The 16,242-nt window shown below is 44.0% G+C and overlaps 1 protein-coding gene across 4 annotated transcripts; it reads left to right on the forward strand.

The window, feature by feature from the left end:
* Positions 1 to 1,233: 1,233 nt before the first annotated feature.
* On the forward strand, positions 1,234 to 9,228 carry Rfx5 (regulatory factor X5). 4 transcript variants are annotated; one of them, XM_015502929.2, is made up of 10 exons: positions 1,234 to 1,366; positions 2,146 to 2,277; positions 2,533 to 2,566; positions 3,061 to 3,143; positions 4,053 to 4,172; positions 4,345 to 4,464; positions 4,605 to 4,686; positions 4,969 to 5,170; positions 5,730 to 5,830; positions 5,996 to 9,228. In XM_015502929.2, the coding sequence occupies exons 1-10, from the start codon at positions 1,236 to 1,238 to the stop codon at positions 6,968 to 6,970; spliced, it is 1,980 nt and encodes a 659-aa protein (XP_015358415.2). In that variant the 5' UTR covers positions 1,234 to 1,235; the 3' UTR covers positions 6,971 to 9,228. The 4 variants fall into 4 exon arrangements, with proteins under 4 accessions (XP_015358415.2, XP_015358416.1, XP_015358418.1 ...); XM_015502930.2 differs by having other exon boundaries at positions 1,311 to 1,424; XM_015502932.2 differs by lacking the exon at positions 1,234 to 1,366 and adding an exon at positions 1,591 to 1,749.
* Positions 9,229 to 16,242: the final 7,014 nt, after the last annotated feature.

The raw sequence follows: 16,242 nt of genomic DNA on the forward strand, positions 1-16,242 counted from the left end.
AAGATGCTTTTAGTTTGTTTTTTGTTTTTTTGCTATCAGGGATTGAACCCTGAGCCACATCCCCAGCCTTTTTTATTTTGAGACAGGGTCTCCCTAAGTTGCTTAGGACCTCGATAAGTTGTTGAGGCTGGTTTTGAACTCACAATCTTCCTGCATCAGCCAGTGGAATTACAGGCATGCACTATGATGCCTGGCTTTAAGATCCCCCCCCCCCCAACTAAGGTCAATTTTTAATATACTGACATAGAACAAAGTAATTATCTATGTTTAAAAACAACAGGTCTCATTAAAACAAAACCTTATAAATGGCTCTCTCTCAAAGCTACAAATAAATTATGATCCTGGACAGAGCACAACTGAAATACAGCCATTAAAACAACTTTTTTAAGGGACTGTTATTTGTCACCTGGGTTTCACCTTTTCTAAGAAATAAAACTTTTTCCTTTATCTCAAAATTATGTCTTTATTAATATCAGGGACACAGCAAAGACCAAGTTTTCGGCAACATTATTATCAAGATTGCTTGTGTCTATCATGTTTACAAATCAATAAGTTTTCGCTCTTGCTAACTGCACTGTACAACTGCTCTCTGTTGGTGTTTTGCAGAAGTTGTGCGCTTGGAACAGAAGAGCCCAGAACAGCCGCAGTCCAACAGCAAGCAGCCGCCGCCCTGGGCGGACAGGCTACCGCGCTGACTTCCAGTACGACGACCCTAACTAAGCAAAGGGGTAACTGTAAAGTCGCAGACATCAAAGGCAGAAGCCGCGTTCCCGTTTCCATCGTGGTGGAACTGGCCTCCAGATGTCTAAAAGGCCCGGGGTCCCCTTCCCGCTCCCCGGCACGCGTCCGATCTGCGTGTGGGTGGTCTCCTTTCCCATCTCACTACCACCCATGATTTTCTAGTTATTCTGTCACCCCGTGATTTTCTTCCGGCAACACTGACCATCAGCCGGAAAACACTGAGACGTGGGAGGAGAGGGCCGAAGAGGAAAAGGCTCCAAAGACAGCCGAACTCCAGGGCTTCCGTCCTGCGATCCCTTTAAGAACCTCTAGGGACCCGCCGTCCCAACCGACCCCAGTTTTAACCGAAACCTAACCCGGACTTCCCCTCTGGACTCAAATCGGACCAATTTTGGATTTTCCCTCCCCGGATGACCAATCAGATTCTGTTGCCAGGCAGACTAGAGCCGCCGCCTGTGCGGGCCGGCGCCGAGTGCCGGCGGCGGCGGCGACCAATGAGCGAGCAGGCCGTCGGAGTATCCGGGCAGACGGCGGCCGGGAGCCATTCAGAAAAAGCGCAGCCCAGCAGCGCAGGCGCCCGCCGGACGGCCGAGCGCGGGGCGGGCGGAGTGAGGGCTGCCGCGAGGTAGTTTCTCTTTCTCCTTATCTTTATTGTGGCGTGCGTTGAAGGCGGCCGCTCCGAGGTAGGGAGGGGAGATGGGAGTTGGGAGGAGAGCAAAGAAAAGATAGATTCCGGCCTGTCCGCAGCTCCCCGCACGCGCACGTGTCCGAGTCGGGACCCCTCCCTCCCCGGCTCTCCGACGCCCGGCTCGGAGTCCCGCGGCCCGGACCCGCCGGGGCGGGAGGGAGGGGGCAGGGCGGGGGCGCCGGCGGGCTGTCGTGGGAGATGACGTAGGCCCGCGCGGGCGCGGGGCGGCGGGAGCGGCGACACTGGGCTGGGAGCTGGCCGGCCTCTCCCCGCCCTAGCGAGGCAGGGCCCGCGCGGCCCCGTGCTTTCTCACCTCGCAGGTAAGATGAGGAGAACTGAACTTTGTTTTGCGGTTGTTGTTGCCGTGTTTGAGGGGGACAAGGACAGCTTGGGACTCCAGAAGAAATGAACATTTCTTTCTAACGTGGATTCCCCACCCCCCTGTCTATTCCCGGACGGTTTTCCAATTTTAGGAGTCTTAGAAAGGTGGGCAGAGAGAATGGAGATGGCAAAGATCTCTTTGGGTACAGAGGGCCCTGGTGAAGTAATGGAATGATTTCTGGATTTTGGAGACAGTTAGTGGCGAGAAAAAGATCACTGGGGAAATCTGGAGGCTCTTAGTTTTTCTTTTGGGGCAGAGATGAGGGCTGCCCTGAGATCTTCAGGGGAAGAGAAGGCCAGTGTGAGTTAAATCTTCATATCCTGTCCCTTCTCAGCTCTAGCCCTCATGCCAGGATGGCAGAAGATGAGCCTGATGCTAAGAGCCCCAAGACTGGGGCAAGGGCCCCACAAGGTGCTGAGGCTGGGGAACCCACAACCCTTCTCCAAAGGATCCGAAGTACCATTTCGTAAGTACTCATTGCTATCTCCATATTCCATATCCTACTCAAGAGCGCAGGATAGATCCCTGTAGCACTTCACTTTCTTGGGAGATGAATTGCGTCTTCCCAGACAGGTGCCTCTGAGCAAGGCAAGATTCTTGGTCATTCTTGGTCCACAGCCCTTGAGCACCGGCCCGGTGTTTCAGGCCTTTACCCTCCCTAGCAGTCAAAGGGATGGGAAAACAGTGTGTGTGACCTCCAGCTTTCTTTTTTTCTCCACAGCAAGGCCGTACAGAACAAAGTAGAGGGAATCCTGGTAAGCATGTTGGGAAGAGAACAGCAGAGAGATGGCATTGGTGGGGGATGAAGATGGTGGGATGCTATGGGTTTATGTCTACCTTGTCAGAAGATATTGGCTTTGCAACTTGCTGCCAGTTTGATTTTGAGCATCTTACCTCATCTCTCTGTGACCCCTTGTGTACATGTCCAGTAGAGATAAGATCAGAGCTGATCCCCTCTGCTTTCTTCTCTCTGTGAGAGCCCATAGGGTTCCTTAGAGCAGCCTCCAACCTCAAAAATCATTTATTTTTTGGTGTTGGAAATCATCAAACCCTGGGTCTGGTGCCTGTGAGGCCAGTGCTACACCACTGAGCTATCTCCCTAGCCTCAAATCATTTCTAAGGTCCCTTCCTAGTCTTGACAATCTCTAAGTCAGCTGAATTCAGACTTTGTGTAGGGATCAGGGGGTCCTACATTTCATTGTTCTTGGCCTTATTATTTCTCCTGTCTCTCTGTTCCCTCCTACTTCAGCAAGATGTTCAGAAATTCTCAGACAATGACAAGCTGTATCTCTACCTTCAGCTCCCCCCAGGTCCCAGCACTGGAGAAAAAAGGTAAGCCTTGGTGGTAGTTTCGGATGTCAGAGGTTCTCATTCTCAAAAAGACAGTCTCGCTGAGAATGGCAAGCTGAGTTGGATTCATAGCTGTTGGCCTTGATCAAAAGGGAGGCCCCTGCCTTGGGTTTGGTTTCTCAGAGAACGGTGAATCTGGATGAAGTAATTTGGTTCAACAACATTGAAGTGTTAGTCTGGGAAGGACTGTAACACTGAGCATGATGTCAGGTGGGTTCTTTTGTCTCATGAATTTAAAGAATGAGATACATGTAAAGGACAGTAGAATAGCAAGATTTACTTAAAGCAGAAAAAGCTCCTGAGGTGCAGGAGGGGTCCCAAGGGAGGGTACGGCTCTACTGTCTTCTGTCTGGAGTTTAATTTTTTTTAGTTATAGATGACAGGATGCCTTGTTTATTTTTATGTGGTGCTAAGGATCAAACCCAGTGCCTCATACATGCTAGGCAAGTGCTCTGCCACTGAGCTATAGCCCAAGGCCTGCCTAGGGGTTTTTAATGGACTTGATCTGTCCCTATAGGTGACTGGTAGGATGACATGTAAATATAGGGTTCAGAAAGGGGCTAATCAACTCTATTTTGTCATTTTGAGCAAATCAGGAGAGAGTGATTTCTAAGCCTTTATTAGCATGAGGGTAGAGGTGAGGGTTTATTGGTATAAGAGGAAGTACTGTAGAGAACATTTTGTGGTTGGTCATTGCTAGGGGTTGTTAAGGAACTAACCTCGTGGCTAGGACCAGCTGGGGACAGAAGCTTAGTTTCCCAATCCCCTCTTTCTCCTTTTTTTCTCTGAGACCCTTTCCCTAGCTGCCTATGTATGGTCTATCTTCCTGTCTCAGAACCAGGACAGTTGTTGAGATCTTGGTAATACTTGTTCCTTTAACTTCTTTTGCAGCTCAGAGCTAAGCCCACTCACCAATGAGGAGTACATGTATGCCTATCGGTGGATCCGCAACCACCTAGAAGAGCACACAGATACCTGTCTGCCAAAGCAGAGTGTTTATGATGCCTATCGGTGGGTGAAGGGGTTATGCCTGAGTTGGTAGGCACAGGACTAACCCTCATCCCTGGAGAGAACCCTGCCTTGATACAGCCTGACTTTTAAAAGAGTTGCCCACACAATCCCTAGGAATCCTCTGTATCCTCCTTCTTTGAGTAACTTCCCATTCTGTACTCTACTCACTCAGGAAGTATTGTGAGAGTCTTGCCTGTTGCCGCCCACTCAGCACAGCCAACTTTGGCAAAATCATCAGAGAGATCTTCCCTAACATCAAAGCCCGAAGGCTTGGTGGCCGGGGTCAGTCCAAGTATCCTTGACTGGAGAGGATGGAGCTGGAGGACATGGGGAAGAAGACATAGGGTATGGGGAACCAGCAGTGGGAACAGCCTAACTTGCCTAAGGGGTTGGGAGAACCCCAAGTGTTGGCTGCTCCTTAACTTGCATCAGGTACTGCTACAGTGGCATAAGAAGGAAGACCTTGGTATCTATGCCACCCCTACCTGGACTGGACTTAAAGGGTTCTGAGAGTGTAAGTAACGGCCCTCCCCTCTTCTCTTCCCAGTAAAAGTCGGAGGTCTTCGGGACATGTTTTAAGGACTGACACAGCCTAGCTCATTGTACACATTGCTTCTGGGTGCCCTTTGGCTACCCTGAGACCAAAGTAGATGAAAAAGAGTTTGTGGGTTCTGGGGCAGGATGGGTAGAGGCTACTCCCAACCCCAGTCTATTTTCAGCTTTGGTCAATTAGTAGTGTCAGGAGGAAAGGTTCTTTAGTATGGAATGTGATTGGGCATTTCCTTTCCCACCACAGCCAGAAATGGGTCCAGAAGTAACCCCCGCACCTCGGGATGAACTGGTAGAGGCAGCCTGTGCCCTAACCTGTGACTGGGCAGAGCGAATCCTGAAGCGGTCTTTCAGTTCCATCGTTGAAGTCGCCCGCTTCCTGCTACAGCAGCATCTCATCTCTGCCCGATCTGCACATGCCCACGTGCTTAAGGCCATGGGGCTTGGCGGTGTGTAGAACCTCTCTTATGTTTAGTACTTCTCTCATTTCTGAGAAACCCTCAGCCACTTTCCACTTTAAAGGCCTTCCCACATCCTAGAATAGACACACCTTGGAATTGCCTTCTATTCTTGGAGACTCTTCTTTGTTTTTTAAATTTATTTTTTAGGTGTAGATGGACACAACACAATGCGTTTTATTTTTATGTGTTGCTGAGGATCGAACCTGTGTTCTGCCCGTGCTAGGCGAGTGCTCTACTACTGAGCCACAATCCCAGCCCATATTCTTGGAGACTCTTCTTTTTTTGTTTTTCTTTTTGGTACTGGGCGTTGAACCCTGGGGTGCTTTACCACTGAGCTACATCCCCATCCCTTTTTTATTTTGAGAAAGTAGGTTTAATAGCTTAACCCTCCCCATCGCTGGGATTATAGGCATGTGCCACCATGCCTGGCTTCCTGGACAACCTTCCAAGGCATGCTTTAGATATCCTGCTTTTCCCCGCCTGTCCCTTCATTCCTCAGTACCCTCCTTCACCCTCACTTTATCATCTTTTCTGGGCACCTCTGCAGAAGAGGATGAACATGCCCCTCGGGAACGGTCATCGAAACCCAAGAATGGAGTAGAGAACCTGGACGGGGGAGCCCATAAGAAACCAGAGAGACTGGCCCAGGTAAGGAGGTCTTGTCCCTGACTTGCTACCCTGGGCTGGGGGTTTAGTATAAGTATATCCTTTTCCCAGTGAGTCCCCAACTTTTCCAACTCTGGTTTCTCCAGTGCCTACATTTCCTCCAGTATTCAGTCTTCACACCTTACTGTGGTCTTCTCTGCATTTTAGTCTCCAAAGGAGTTGGAAACCCGGGCTGCGCCCAGCCCTCAGGCACGTGGAGAGCGCAAGAAGAGTGTAATTGAGAGCTCTGCACCATCAGCCAGTAACCCGCAGGTCAATGCCCTAGTGGCCCGGCTGCCTTTGCTCCTTCCCAGGGCCCCTCCCTCACTTGTTCCACCAATCCAAGTTTCTTCACCCATCCTGGCCCCCAAGCTTTCTTCAGGCACCCTACTGCCCCTGCCCAGTAGGGTTGGGGGACCCCAGGCAGCTGTGCCTATCATTAACATGATCTTACCAACAGTTCCTGCTCTGCCTGGACCTGGGCCAGGGCAAGCTTCACCTGGGGGACTCACTCATCCCAGGGGCACAGAGAACAAGGAGGTAGGCATAGGTGGTGACCCAGGACTCCATGATAAGGGTGTCAAGAGGACAGCTGAAGTACCTGTGAGTGAGGCCAGTGGACAGGACGCACCAGCTAAAGCAGCAAAGCAGGATACAGAGGATGTAGCAAGTGATGCCAAAAGAAAACGTGGGCGCCCTCGAAAAAAGTCAGGTGGAAGTGGGGACAGAAATTCCACCCCCGAGAAGTCAGCAGCTGCCACGGACTCTGCCCAGTCCTCGAGGTTACCATGGGAGACATGGGGCTCAGGAGGGGAAAGCAACTCAGCTGGAGGATCAGAGAGGCCAGGGCCAGGGGTAGAGGCTGAGCAGGGAACAATGTTTGCCCAAGCTCAGGAAGATGGTGCCGTTTCCAAAGGAGGAAGGGGCCCCAGTTCCTGGCAAGCCAAAGAAGTAGAAGATAAAATTCCTCTTGTCACCTCAAAAGTGAGTGTCATCAAGGGCAGTAGAAGCCAAAAGGAGGCTCTTCAGTTGGTAAAGGGAGAGATAGATGCAGCAGCACAGGGTAATAAAGTCTTAAAGGGGCATGTGCTTCAAAGTTCTTTAATCCATGAGCGTAAAGACCCAGAAGCAACACCCCCATGATATCTGTGGAGAAGAGTGTCTGTTGTCCATATATTAACTCTGCCTGCCTGCCTGGTAGAAGCCCTTCTTTACTGTACTTGCTTCTCATTTGCTATTCTTTGCCTAAGGTAGTCATTCTCTGTAAGGACAGCTGAGTTGCCCAGTCTTACAGAATGCCTGGTGGCTACCTCTAACCTTTCCAGCTTAATACCTTGGCTTTAGTGTAACCAATAAATCTGTAATGACCTTCTTACCTGAATCCCTGTGCTCTCCTGTGGGAACACAGGGATGGGTAAGTATGATGGATATACAGGTTAGAGATTTTCTGGTTTTCAATATAGAAAAACCTAACTCAAACTGGCTTAAGAAAAAAGAATTGCTGGGTGTGGTGGTGCATACCTGTAATCTTAGCTACTTGGGAGGCTGAGGCGGGAGGATTGCAAGTTTGAGGCCAGCCTAGGCAACTAGATCAGGCAATTTAGGGAGACCATGTCTCAGAATAAAGGTATAGGCAGAAAAAAGTGGCAGAGACACTTGGGGGTGAGGGTTGGTGGGCAGAGAAAGTAAAAAGGATTTATTGTGTGTAACTGGAAAATCCAGAGGTAGTGCCAGATCCAGTGAAGCTTGATATGGTTGCTCAGTATGTCTCTAAATATCTGATTGGTTTTTAATCTCACTGCTCAGCCTAATGTAAAATCATCTTAAGTCTGGGCTACCTCATAGCTACCAGCACTCCTAGGATTACGTTTACTCATTTATGTCTAGCCAGAAAGAGAAGGTATCATTGTGCCTGAAAATCCTGAAGATTGGTTCTGATTAGTCCAGCCTGGGTCAACATCCACCCCTCAGTGTGGCCAGTAGGATGATACATTAAGTTGCTTATTCTATACCATGGACCATACCATTGGGGAAAAGGGTGGTGGAATCAGAGTCCCCACATGGAGACTGGGCAAGGGGAGTTGCTAGGAGGCAGCTGACACCCAACTACAACTACAAAGTGCATGTGGTCTTGCCTTGCTGGGCTGAGACCAGCTAGGGCTGCTTCTTTTCTCAGTCTTGTATTTCCCTTCCTGTAACTCTAACTTCTTTCTTCTTGTGCCAGTCCCAGAAAGAAGGAGAGGGAATTCATTCTTTAGGGACTCTTCTCAGTCTTACTTAGATGGCACCATCTTTTTTTCCACCTATATCTCAGTGATGGAGCTCTTTCCATTTCCTGTTTGAACTTTCTCCTCATTTTTGCTTCCCTATCTCCTTACTGACACTTTCACCAACTAGAGTGAAAGATTTACTTCCTAGTCATTTCTCTAAATTCATTCTGCGTCCACCAGGTGTCAGTCTCTTGTACATAATCAGGACGGACTTGGCAAGACTGGGGTTTAGGCTAGAAGTATGGAAGGACATTGTTCTGCATGTCCTGGAGCACTAAAGGAAGGAGATCCAGACCTTCCGCATGTGTCCCTGGGAAAAGCAGTAAACCAACTCCTTTGTTCTCTACATAGGGTAGCTTTGGTCAGGGAATCTTGGTTCTTCCCAAGAAATATGGATTTGTTTCAGGGAGATACTCATTTGCCCATTTGTTTCCATCACAGCAGATTTTTTTTTAAAAAAATATGTAATATTTGATATATAAAGAATATATGTAACATGAGTAAATTATGAAATATAATAATAAAATGAGTAACTATGACCCTGTACTCGATTCACACATTAAAATACCATTGAGTTTTTGATCCTCCCTATCTTGTCCCCCTTCCTGTCTTTAGAGGTGAAGACTGTCCTTAATTTTGTGTTTATTAATTAATTGTTTTATATATATATATTTTAACCACATATGTATACTTTAAAAGTATATTGTTTAGTTTTGCTTGTCTTTTAGCTTTACAAAAATGTTACTCTACTACTACCTTGATGTTTGCCTTTTTGCACTTACCATTGTTTCTGAGATTCATCCATGTTGTAATAGCTGCGATTAACCCATTTTCATCTGTATAATATTACGTCAAGAGCATAAACCACAAATTATTCACCATTCACCTCTCAATGCATATTTGGGCTGTTTCCAGATTTTTGCTATTATGAACAATGCTGCTATGAACATTCTTGTACATGTTAGTGCCTTTGTTTTTAGCAAGATTTCTAAAAAGGTTTCTAAGATGGTCCTTTTGATGGTACACCTTTTGAGCTGGAAATGTTCCCTCTTGTTTTATTCTCTGGATGAGTTTATATCAGAATGAAATGAACTGTTCTTGAATATTTGGTAAAACTCACCTATAAAGCCACCTTAGCCTGGTGTTTCTTTGTGGGAATAATTTTAACTATTGGTTCAAGTTCTTTATTAACATAATTAGACTATGTAGGCTTTCTGTTTCTTCTTGAGTCAGTTTAGACCAAGTGTTTCCCTAGAATTTTTGCAATTCATATCTTTTCTTCCTCTTATTTTCTTACATGATGTACTTTTTCTTTTTTTTAAATTCTTTTTTTTTAATATTTATTTTTTAGTTGGACATAATATCTTTACTTATTTTTATGTGGTGCTGCGGATCGAACCCAGGGCCTCGCACCTGCTAGGCGAGCGCTCTACCACTGAGCCACCCCAGCCCACATGATATATTTTTTCTATTTATTTTTTTCTGCTCCTGGGTAGTTCATATCTTCCTTTTCATTTCTTCTGTTTACTTGCACCTCTTTTTTGCTCTTGATCAGTTGTACTAGAAATTTGTGTATTTTATTTTTTTGGTACCAGGGATTAAACCCAAGGACACTTAACCACTGAGCCATATCCCCAGCCTGTTTTATTTTCATTTAGACAGAGCCTCCCTAAGTTACCCAGGCTGGCCTTGAACCTGAAATCCTGCCTCAGCCTCCTGAGTAGCTGGCATTACAGGCATGTGCTACTACACACCCAGTTGAGCTTCTCTCGTGTGTGTTTTCTGTTTTCTTCATAACTGCTCATGTATTTATTTTCTTCTGCTTTCCTAAGGTTTTAATTTTATGTTCTTTTACTTAAGTAATTTTAAGACTCTTCTCTACATCCTATATATTTTTGTATTATACAGTATTTTGATTATTATTTAGTTTTAAAGGTATTTAAATTAGCTTTGCCACTTTTTTGATTCATGACTTGTGGGCTGGAGGATACTGGGGATCAGACCCAAGGCCTTGTACATGCTAGGCAAGTGTTCTGCTACTGAGTTAGGCCCCCAACCCCTCAAATTATTTAGAAATGTTTTGTAAATTTCCAAATATCTGGAACTAATAATTTGTATTCAGGAAATGTAGTGTGCAGTGTGTCTGCTACCCCCCACCCTCACCCCCAGTGCTGGGGATTGAATCAAGGGCCTCATGGATGTTGGACAAACACTGTATCATTTACCTATATCCCCAGCCCTTTTTATTTTATTTATTTTTAAAATTTTATGAATTTATTATTTTTTGTGTGTATGTGATCCTAGAGATAGAGCCCAGGGGTGCTTTATACCTGAGCTTTATCCCCAGCCTTTATTTTTGGTGGTGGTAGTAAACAGGGATTGAACTCAGGGGCACTCAATCACTGAGCCTCATCCCCAGCCCTATTTTATATTTTATTTAGCAACTGTCACTGAGTTGCTTAGCACCTCACCATTGCTGAGGCTGGCTTTGAAATGGTAATCCTCTTGTCTCAGCCTCCTGAGCCACTGGGACTACAGACGTGTGCCACTGAACCTGGCCCAGCCCTTTTTTGAGAGTTTCACTAAATTGCCAAACTTGCCTCCAACATACAATCCTCTATTCTCATTTTCCCAAGATTCTGGAATTACAGGAGTACACCACCACACCCTGCCCTGCTACCAATTCTCAAATTTGATGGGATTATTTAATATTCTGCAACTATTTTTTCCATTCCTAGTCCTTTTTACTTTTTGAGACAGGATCTCACTAAATTTCAAAGGCTGGCCTTGAACATGTGACCCTCCTGCTTCAACCTCCCTTGCTAGGATTACAGTCATGCGCCACTGAACAGTCTTCTCTAACTTATTTTAGATGTCTGAATCTCTTTTGTTGTTTTCTCATCAGAAAAAAACCTACTCTTGGTAGCTTGTTTCCTTGTATATTTTGTATTTGGGGGTTTAGAACTCATTTCGTTAAACTTTATGGAAGTCCTAAGGGTCTAAATTGAGGGGTACTTTCCTCCAGAGGGGAATGTATATTTGCTTGTCAGGAACCAAGCGATGTTCTTGACCTGGGACTATGTTAGCCCCTTCAAGAGTCCAGGTTTAGTGGGATAGTGCATGTAGCTCAGTAGTTGAGGTTTGCCTACAATGTGTGAAGCCATGGGTTTGAGTGGGGAGGGAGTCCAGGTTTAATTAAAAAGTCCCAGATTTTTCACACCTGCCTGGACTAGACCCAAGATTGACTCTGTTCACAATGCTGACTTTGGCACTTGTCCCCAGATTAAATCTATTTCTGCATGTTGCTCATCCTTTATATAATAGTTTATAGCTTAAAGTTATATATTTTTTCTCCTCCTTTCCTCCCATCTTCCCTTCCTTCCTTTTTTCCTTTTAAGATGGTGCCTCCTCCTTTCACCCAAGTTGGCCTTAAACTCCTGGATTCAAGTGATCCTCCTGCCTCAGCCTCCCAAGTAGTTGGAACAACAGGTGTGTGCCACACCTGGCTACTTTACTGCCTTAGTTTCTAATAAACTCAGCAATGTGCTAAAAAATATGAAATTGCTGTAATTTATCTAGAATCTAGTTGTAGTTTAATGGGAAAATGCTTTCTTTTATCCATGCTGCCAAAAGCAGGAATCCATTAATGTGGTTTTGATTAGGCACTTGTTAAAAGTTGTTTTCCTGCTGGGAATGGTGGCACACACCTGTAATCCCAGAGGCTCCAGAGGCTGAGGCAGGAGGATTGTGATTTCAAAGCCAGCCTCAGTTTAGCAAGGCCCCAAGCAATTCAGTGAGATTCTGTCTCTAAATAAAATACAAAAAAGGGCTGTGGCTCAGTGGTTTAGTGCCCTTTGGTTTAATTCCTAGTACCAAAAAAGAGTAAAAAAGAAGAGGGCATTCCAGGAAAAACAAGGTTGTAGAGATGTGGTGTGGTGATGCAGAATAGTAATAAACATCTCAACCAGAAAAGATGTACATTAACAACAGTAATTAATAAATTAGAGTCCAGGAGCAGTGGTACGTCGGGAGGCTGAGGTAGAACTGCAAGTTTAAGACTAGCCTCAGCAACTTAGCAAGACCTTGTCTCAAAAAATAAAAAGGACTGGGATGTAGCTCTGGTAAAGTGCCCCTGTGTTCAATCCCCAATACCTAGAAAGAAAAGAAAAACTATAGGCTGAGGACACAGCTTACTGTCAGACTGCTTGTCTCACATGCCTGAGACCCTATGCTCACTCTTCAGCACTACGATAGATAAATGGGTAAGCAAACTAGAAGACGAACACAGACCATTATCAATCATCTAGTTTTTAATTTTTTTTAAGTTATAGAGGGATATAATACCTTTATTTATTTGTTTTTTATGTGGTGCTGAGGATCAAACCCAGTGCCTCACACATGCTAGGTGAACACTCTACCACTGAGCCACAGTCCCAGCCCTATCTGTTGATTGAAAAAATAAATGAATGAAAGGCATGAAGTTTGTATTAGAGAATAGGGAACTGGAGTCCAAGGAACTAGTCAGGCAGCTACTGCTGTGATCCTTATGTGAGATGACTGACCCAGGCTGCTGACAGATTACAGGTGATAGGCATATGGAAAAATAAACCACTGGTACTAGGATAGAAGCATCCAAGGAAATATTGTCCTTACCAAGACGTAGGTTGGAGATGTATCCATTTACTAGGATACCAGGCTACTGGATGATTTTTATATTTGCATGAGTGTTATGGGATTTAAGAGTAGCTTCATCTACACTGTTTTTAAAATGTAACAAAACAAGTTGTTATTCTATAGTTCAAGCAATTTTCAATTTTTAGATGAAGGGCCGAACTTAGATTTGGGGAAGTATATACTGCTTCTACTCTACCATTCCTAACTCTCCCTTTAGCAACAATTCTCTGTTTCCCCACTCCCATTATTCCCTGCCCTCCATGTCTTTTTTTCATTTTAATGTTACCATAAAATAAAATTTAATAAAGTAATCTTTCTATTAAATGAAGACAAACTCTATAGGCCTAGTCTATGACCTCAAATAAATGAATCTATTTATGTGGTTAACAATCTGCTTTCTTTAGAAACTAAAGCAAATGTTGCATCCACAAAGCATACTGAATGGGGGAATTAATGTCATTATATATTTGTCTATAAGTGTTTTTCTCATATTTGGTTCCTCAGTAAACCTACATCATCTGCTAATTTCATCCTATGAGAGAAAACTAAGCATTTTATACATACAGATGGACAGATAAATCTCACAATATTTCTTATATACTCATAAGGGAGCACTTGCCTAGAAAACGCAAAATCCTGGGTTGAACCCAACACCACAAAAAAAAAAGGAGAAGAAATGCTCATAGGGAGACATTCATTCACTGGAAAGATGAATTAGGTTCATATCTTAGCTTTTCTGATTAACATATGATTTGGTGGGGGGAGGTGTTTACGGGGATTGAACTCTGGGGTACTTGACCACTGAGCCACATCCCCAGCTCTATTTTGGTATTTTATTTAGAGACAGGGTCTCACTGAGTTGCTTAGTGCCTTGCTAAATTGCTGAGCTGGCTTTGATCCTCCTGCGTCAGCCTCCCAAGCCCCTGGGATTATAGGTGTGTTCCACCGTGCCCATTTATTTAGCCCAGTTTTTTCAAACTGTAGATTGAATCCATTAATGGGTTGTAAAATCTGTTTAGCAGAATGCAAAACAATTTTTTAAAAAGTGAAATAAAATTGAATCAAAATATCAAGAGTGTATTGCACATAGAGTCAATATTGTTTCTTGAAACTTATTTTAGCTAAGTTATGCTTATGTGTTCTTCAGTGGTCATGATAAATAAAATGCATTTATTTTGGAATGAAGTAGAACAATTTTTAAAAGCAATGACTTAAATCATTCTGAAGCTCAGTTCCCATAATATGAAATACAGTCTCTTTCACGGGGGTTATAGTGAGGTATAAATGAGGTAATGTTTGTGTTCATACATAATTATTGCTCAAAAAATAACTGTTAGCTGCTTTTTCATTTCTCAGGGAAGAAAAGCCCATAATATCTATGATTCAGGAAATAAATTAACTCTTCCTAAAAAAATATTAAGCCACAAGGGTATTTGAGACATAAGTGGAACTATGTTATGACATAGGTCCTCTATTTTTATGAACTTTTTAACAATAAGCCTACTTCTTTCCCCTATTTGATGAAATTTAAACAAGACCAATAAATGACATTGTCTTGCCCTGTTGGTACTTTCCTGCACTCCCCAAAACCCAGTGTACCACACATGCATATTTTCCCACCAAGGCAAGAGGCTTCAAATGTATACACAACAATGTGGGTTCCTTTATAACCACCTGTCATCCACGTACCACCATTCACACCTGAATGGCTCCCTGGGATCTCAGAGGCGATTTTTTTTTTTTTTTAAATCAAAAGAAAATTTAAAAAAAAGGTTCTGCCTACCACAGTGGCACACATCTAGGATCCCAGTAACTTGGGAAGCTGAGGTAGGAAGATTATAATTTTGAGGCCAGCCTCAGCAACTTAATGACGCCCCCTAAGCAACTTAGACACTGTCTCAAAAATAAAAAATAAAGATAGATGTGGCACATGCCTGTAATCCCAGCAACCCAGGAGGCAGAGACAGGAGGATTGCGAGTTCAAAGCCAGCCTCAACAATTTAGTAAGGCCCTAAGCAACTTAGCAAGACCCTGTCTCAAAATAAAATATACAAAATCCAGCTGGGATGTTGCCCAGTGCTTAAGTGCCCCTGGGTTCAATCCCCAGTTCCAAAAATAAATAATAAAAAGTACTGGGGATGTAGCTTAGTAGTAAAGTACCAAGTTCAATCCCCAATAACCCTCACCCCTCAAAAACAAAGGTTCAGTGGGATGGGGGATTTTAAAGAATCTGAAATTTTTTTTTTTTAAAGAGAATTTTAAAATATTTTTTATTTTTTTGTTTTCGGTGGACACAACATCTTTTTTTTTTAATTCTAATTATCTTTTTTTTTTGAGAGAGAGAGAGAAAGAGAGAAATTTTAATATTTATTTTTTAGTTTTCGGCGGACACAACATCTTTGTTTGTATGTGGTGCTGAGGATCGAACCCGGGCCACACGCATGCCAGGCGAGAGCGCTACCGCTTGAGCCACATCCCCAGGCCCGACACAACATCTTTATTTTTATGTGGTGCTGAGGATCGAACCCAGTGCCCCGCGTAGGCCAGGGGAGCGAGCTACCGCTTGAGCCACATCCCTAGCCCCTGAAAACTTTTATACTTTAAAATTTTTTTATATTTAGTTGTTGATGAGCCTTTAATTAATTTATTTATTTTTATGTGATGCTGAGAATTGAACCCAGTGTCTCACACATGCCAGGCAAGCACTCTATCGCTGAGCTACAACCCAGCCCCTAATATGTATTTTTAAAAAGTTTTACTAACCAGGTGTGGTGGTTGCATCTGTAGTCCTAGCATTTGGGAGGCTGAGGGGGAAGGATCACTAGAGCCCAGGAGTTTAAGACCAGCATGGGCAAGATAACCAGACTCCATCACAAACACATACACACATCCCTCAAATAAAAAACCCAATACCCAATATATTTAATTTATTAACTTACCTTAAATAACTATATTTCCCCAGGCATTAAAATAATAGCCTTGTTTTACAATTGTAGAAATCTTTTTAATACTGACTGGACTGCCTTATCTGCTTCTACATTCAACCCGGTGCTATATCAACAAATATGAACTTTTTTCCTGTGTTAAAAACTAGGATACAGCCAGAATTCAAAGATGAATCCTTTCCTGCTTTGAGGAGTTCACACTAGAAGGGACTAATAGAAATAGGGCTGGGGGCTGGGGATGTGGCTCAAGCAGTAGCACGCTTGCCTGGCATGGTGGGGTGCTGGGTTGGATCCTCAGCACCACATAAAAATAAAATAAAGATGTTGTGTCCACCAAAAACTAAAAATAAATATTAAAAAATTCTCTCTCTCTCTCAAAAAAAAAAAAAAAAAAAGAAAAGAAAAAGAAACAGGGCTGGGGTGTATAGAGAGCTCAGCGGTGAAATAGGTGGTTAGCTTGCAGATAAGGCCCTGGGTTCAATCCCCAGCACCAAAAAAAAAAAAAAAGAAAAAGAAAGAAAGAAAA

Source organism: Marmota marmota, unplaced genomic scaffold (assembly GCF_001458135.2).
Source record: "Marmota marmota marmota unplaced genomic scaffold, marMar, whole genome shotgun sequence".
Taxonomy (NCBI): Eukaryota; Metazoa; Chordata; class Mammalia; order Rodentia; family Sciuridae; genus Marmota; species Marmota marmota.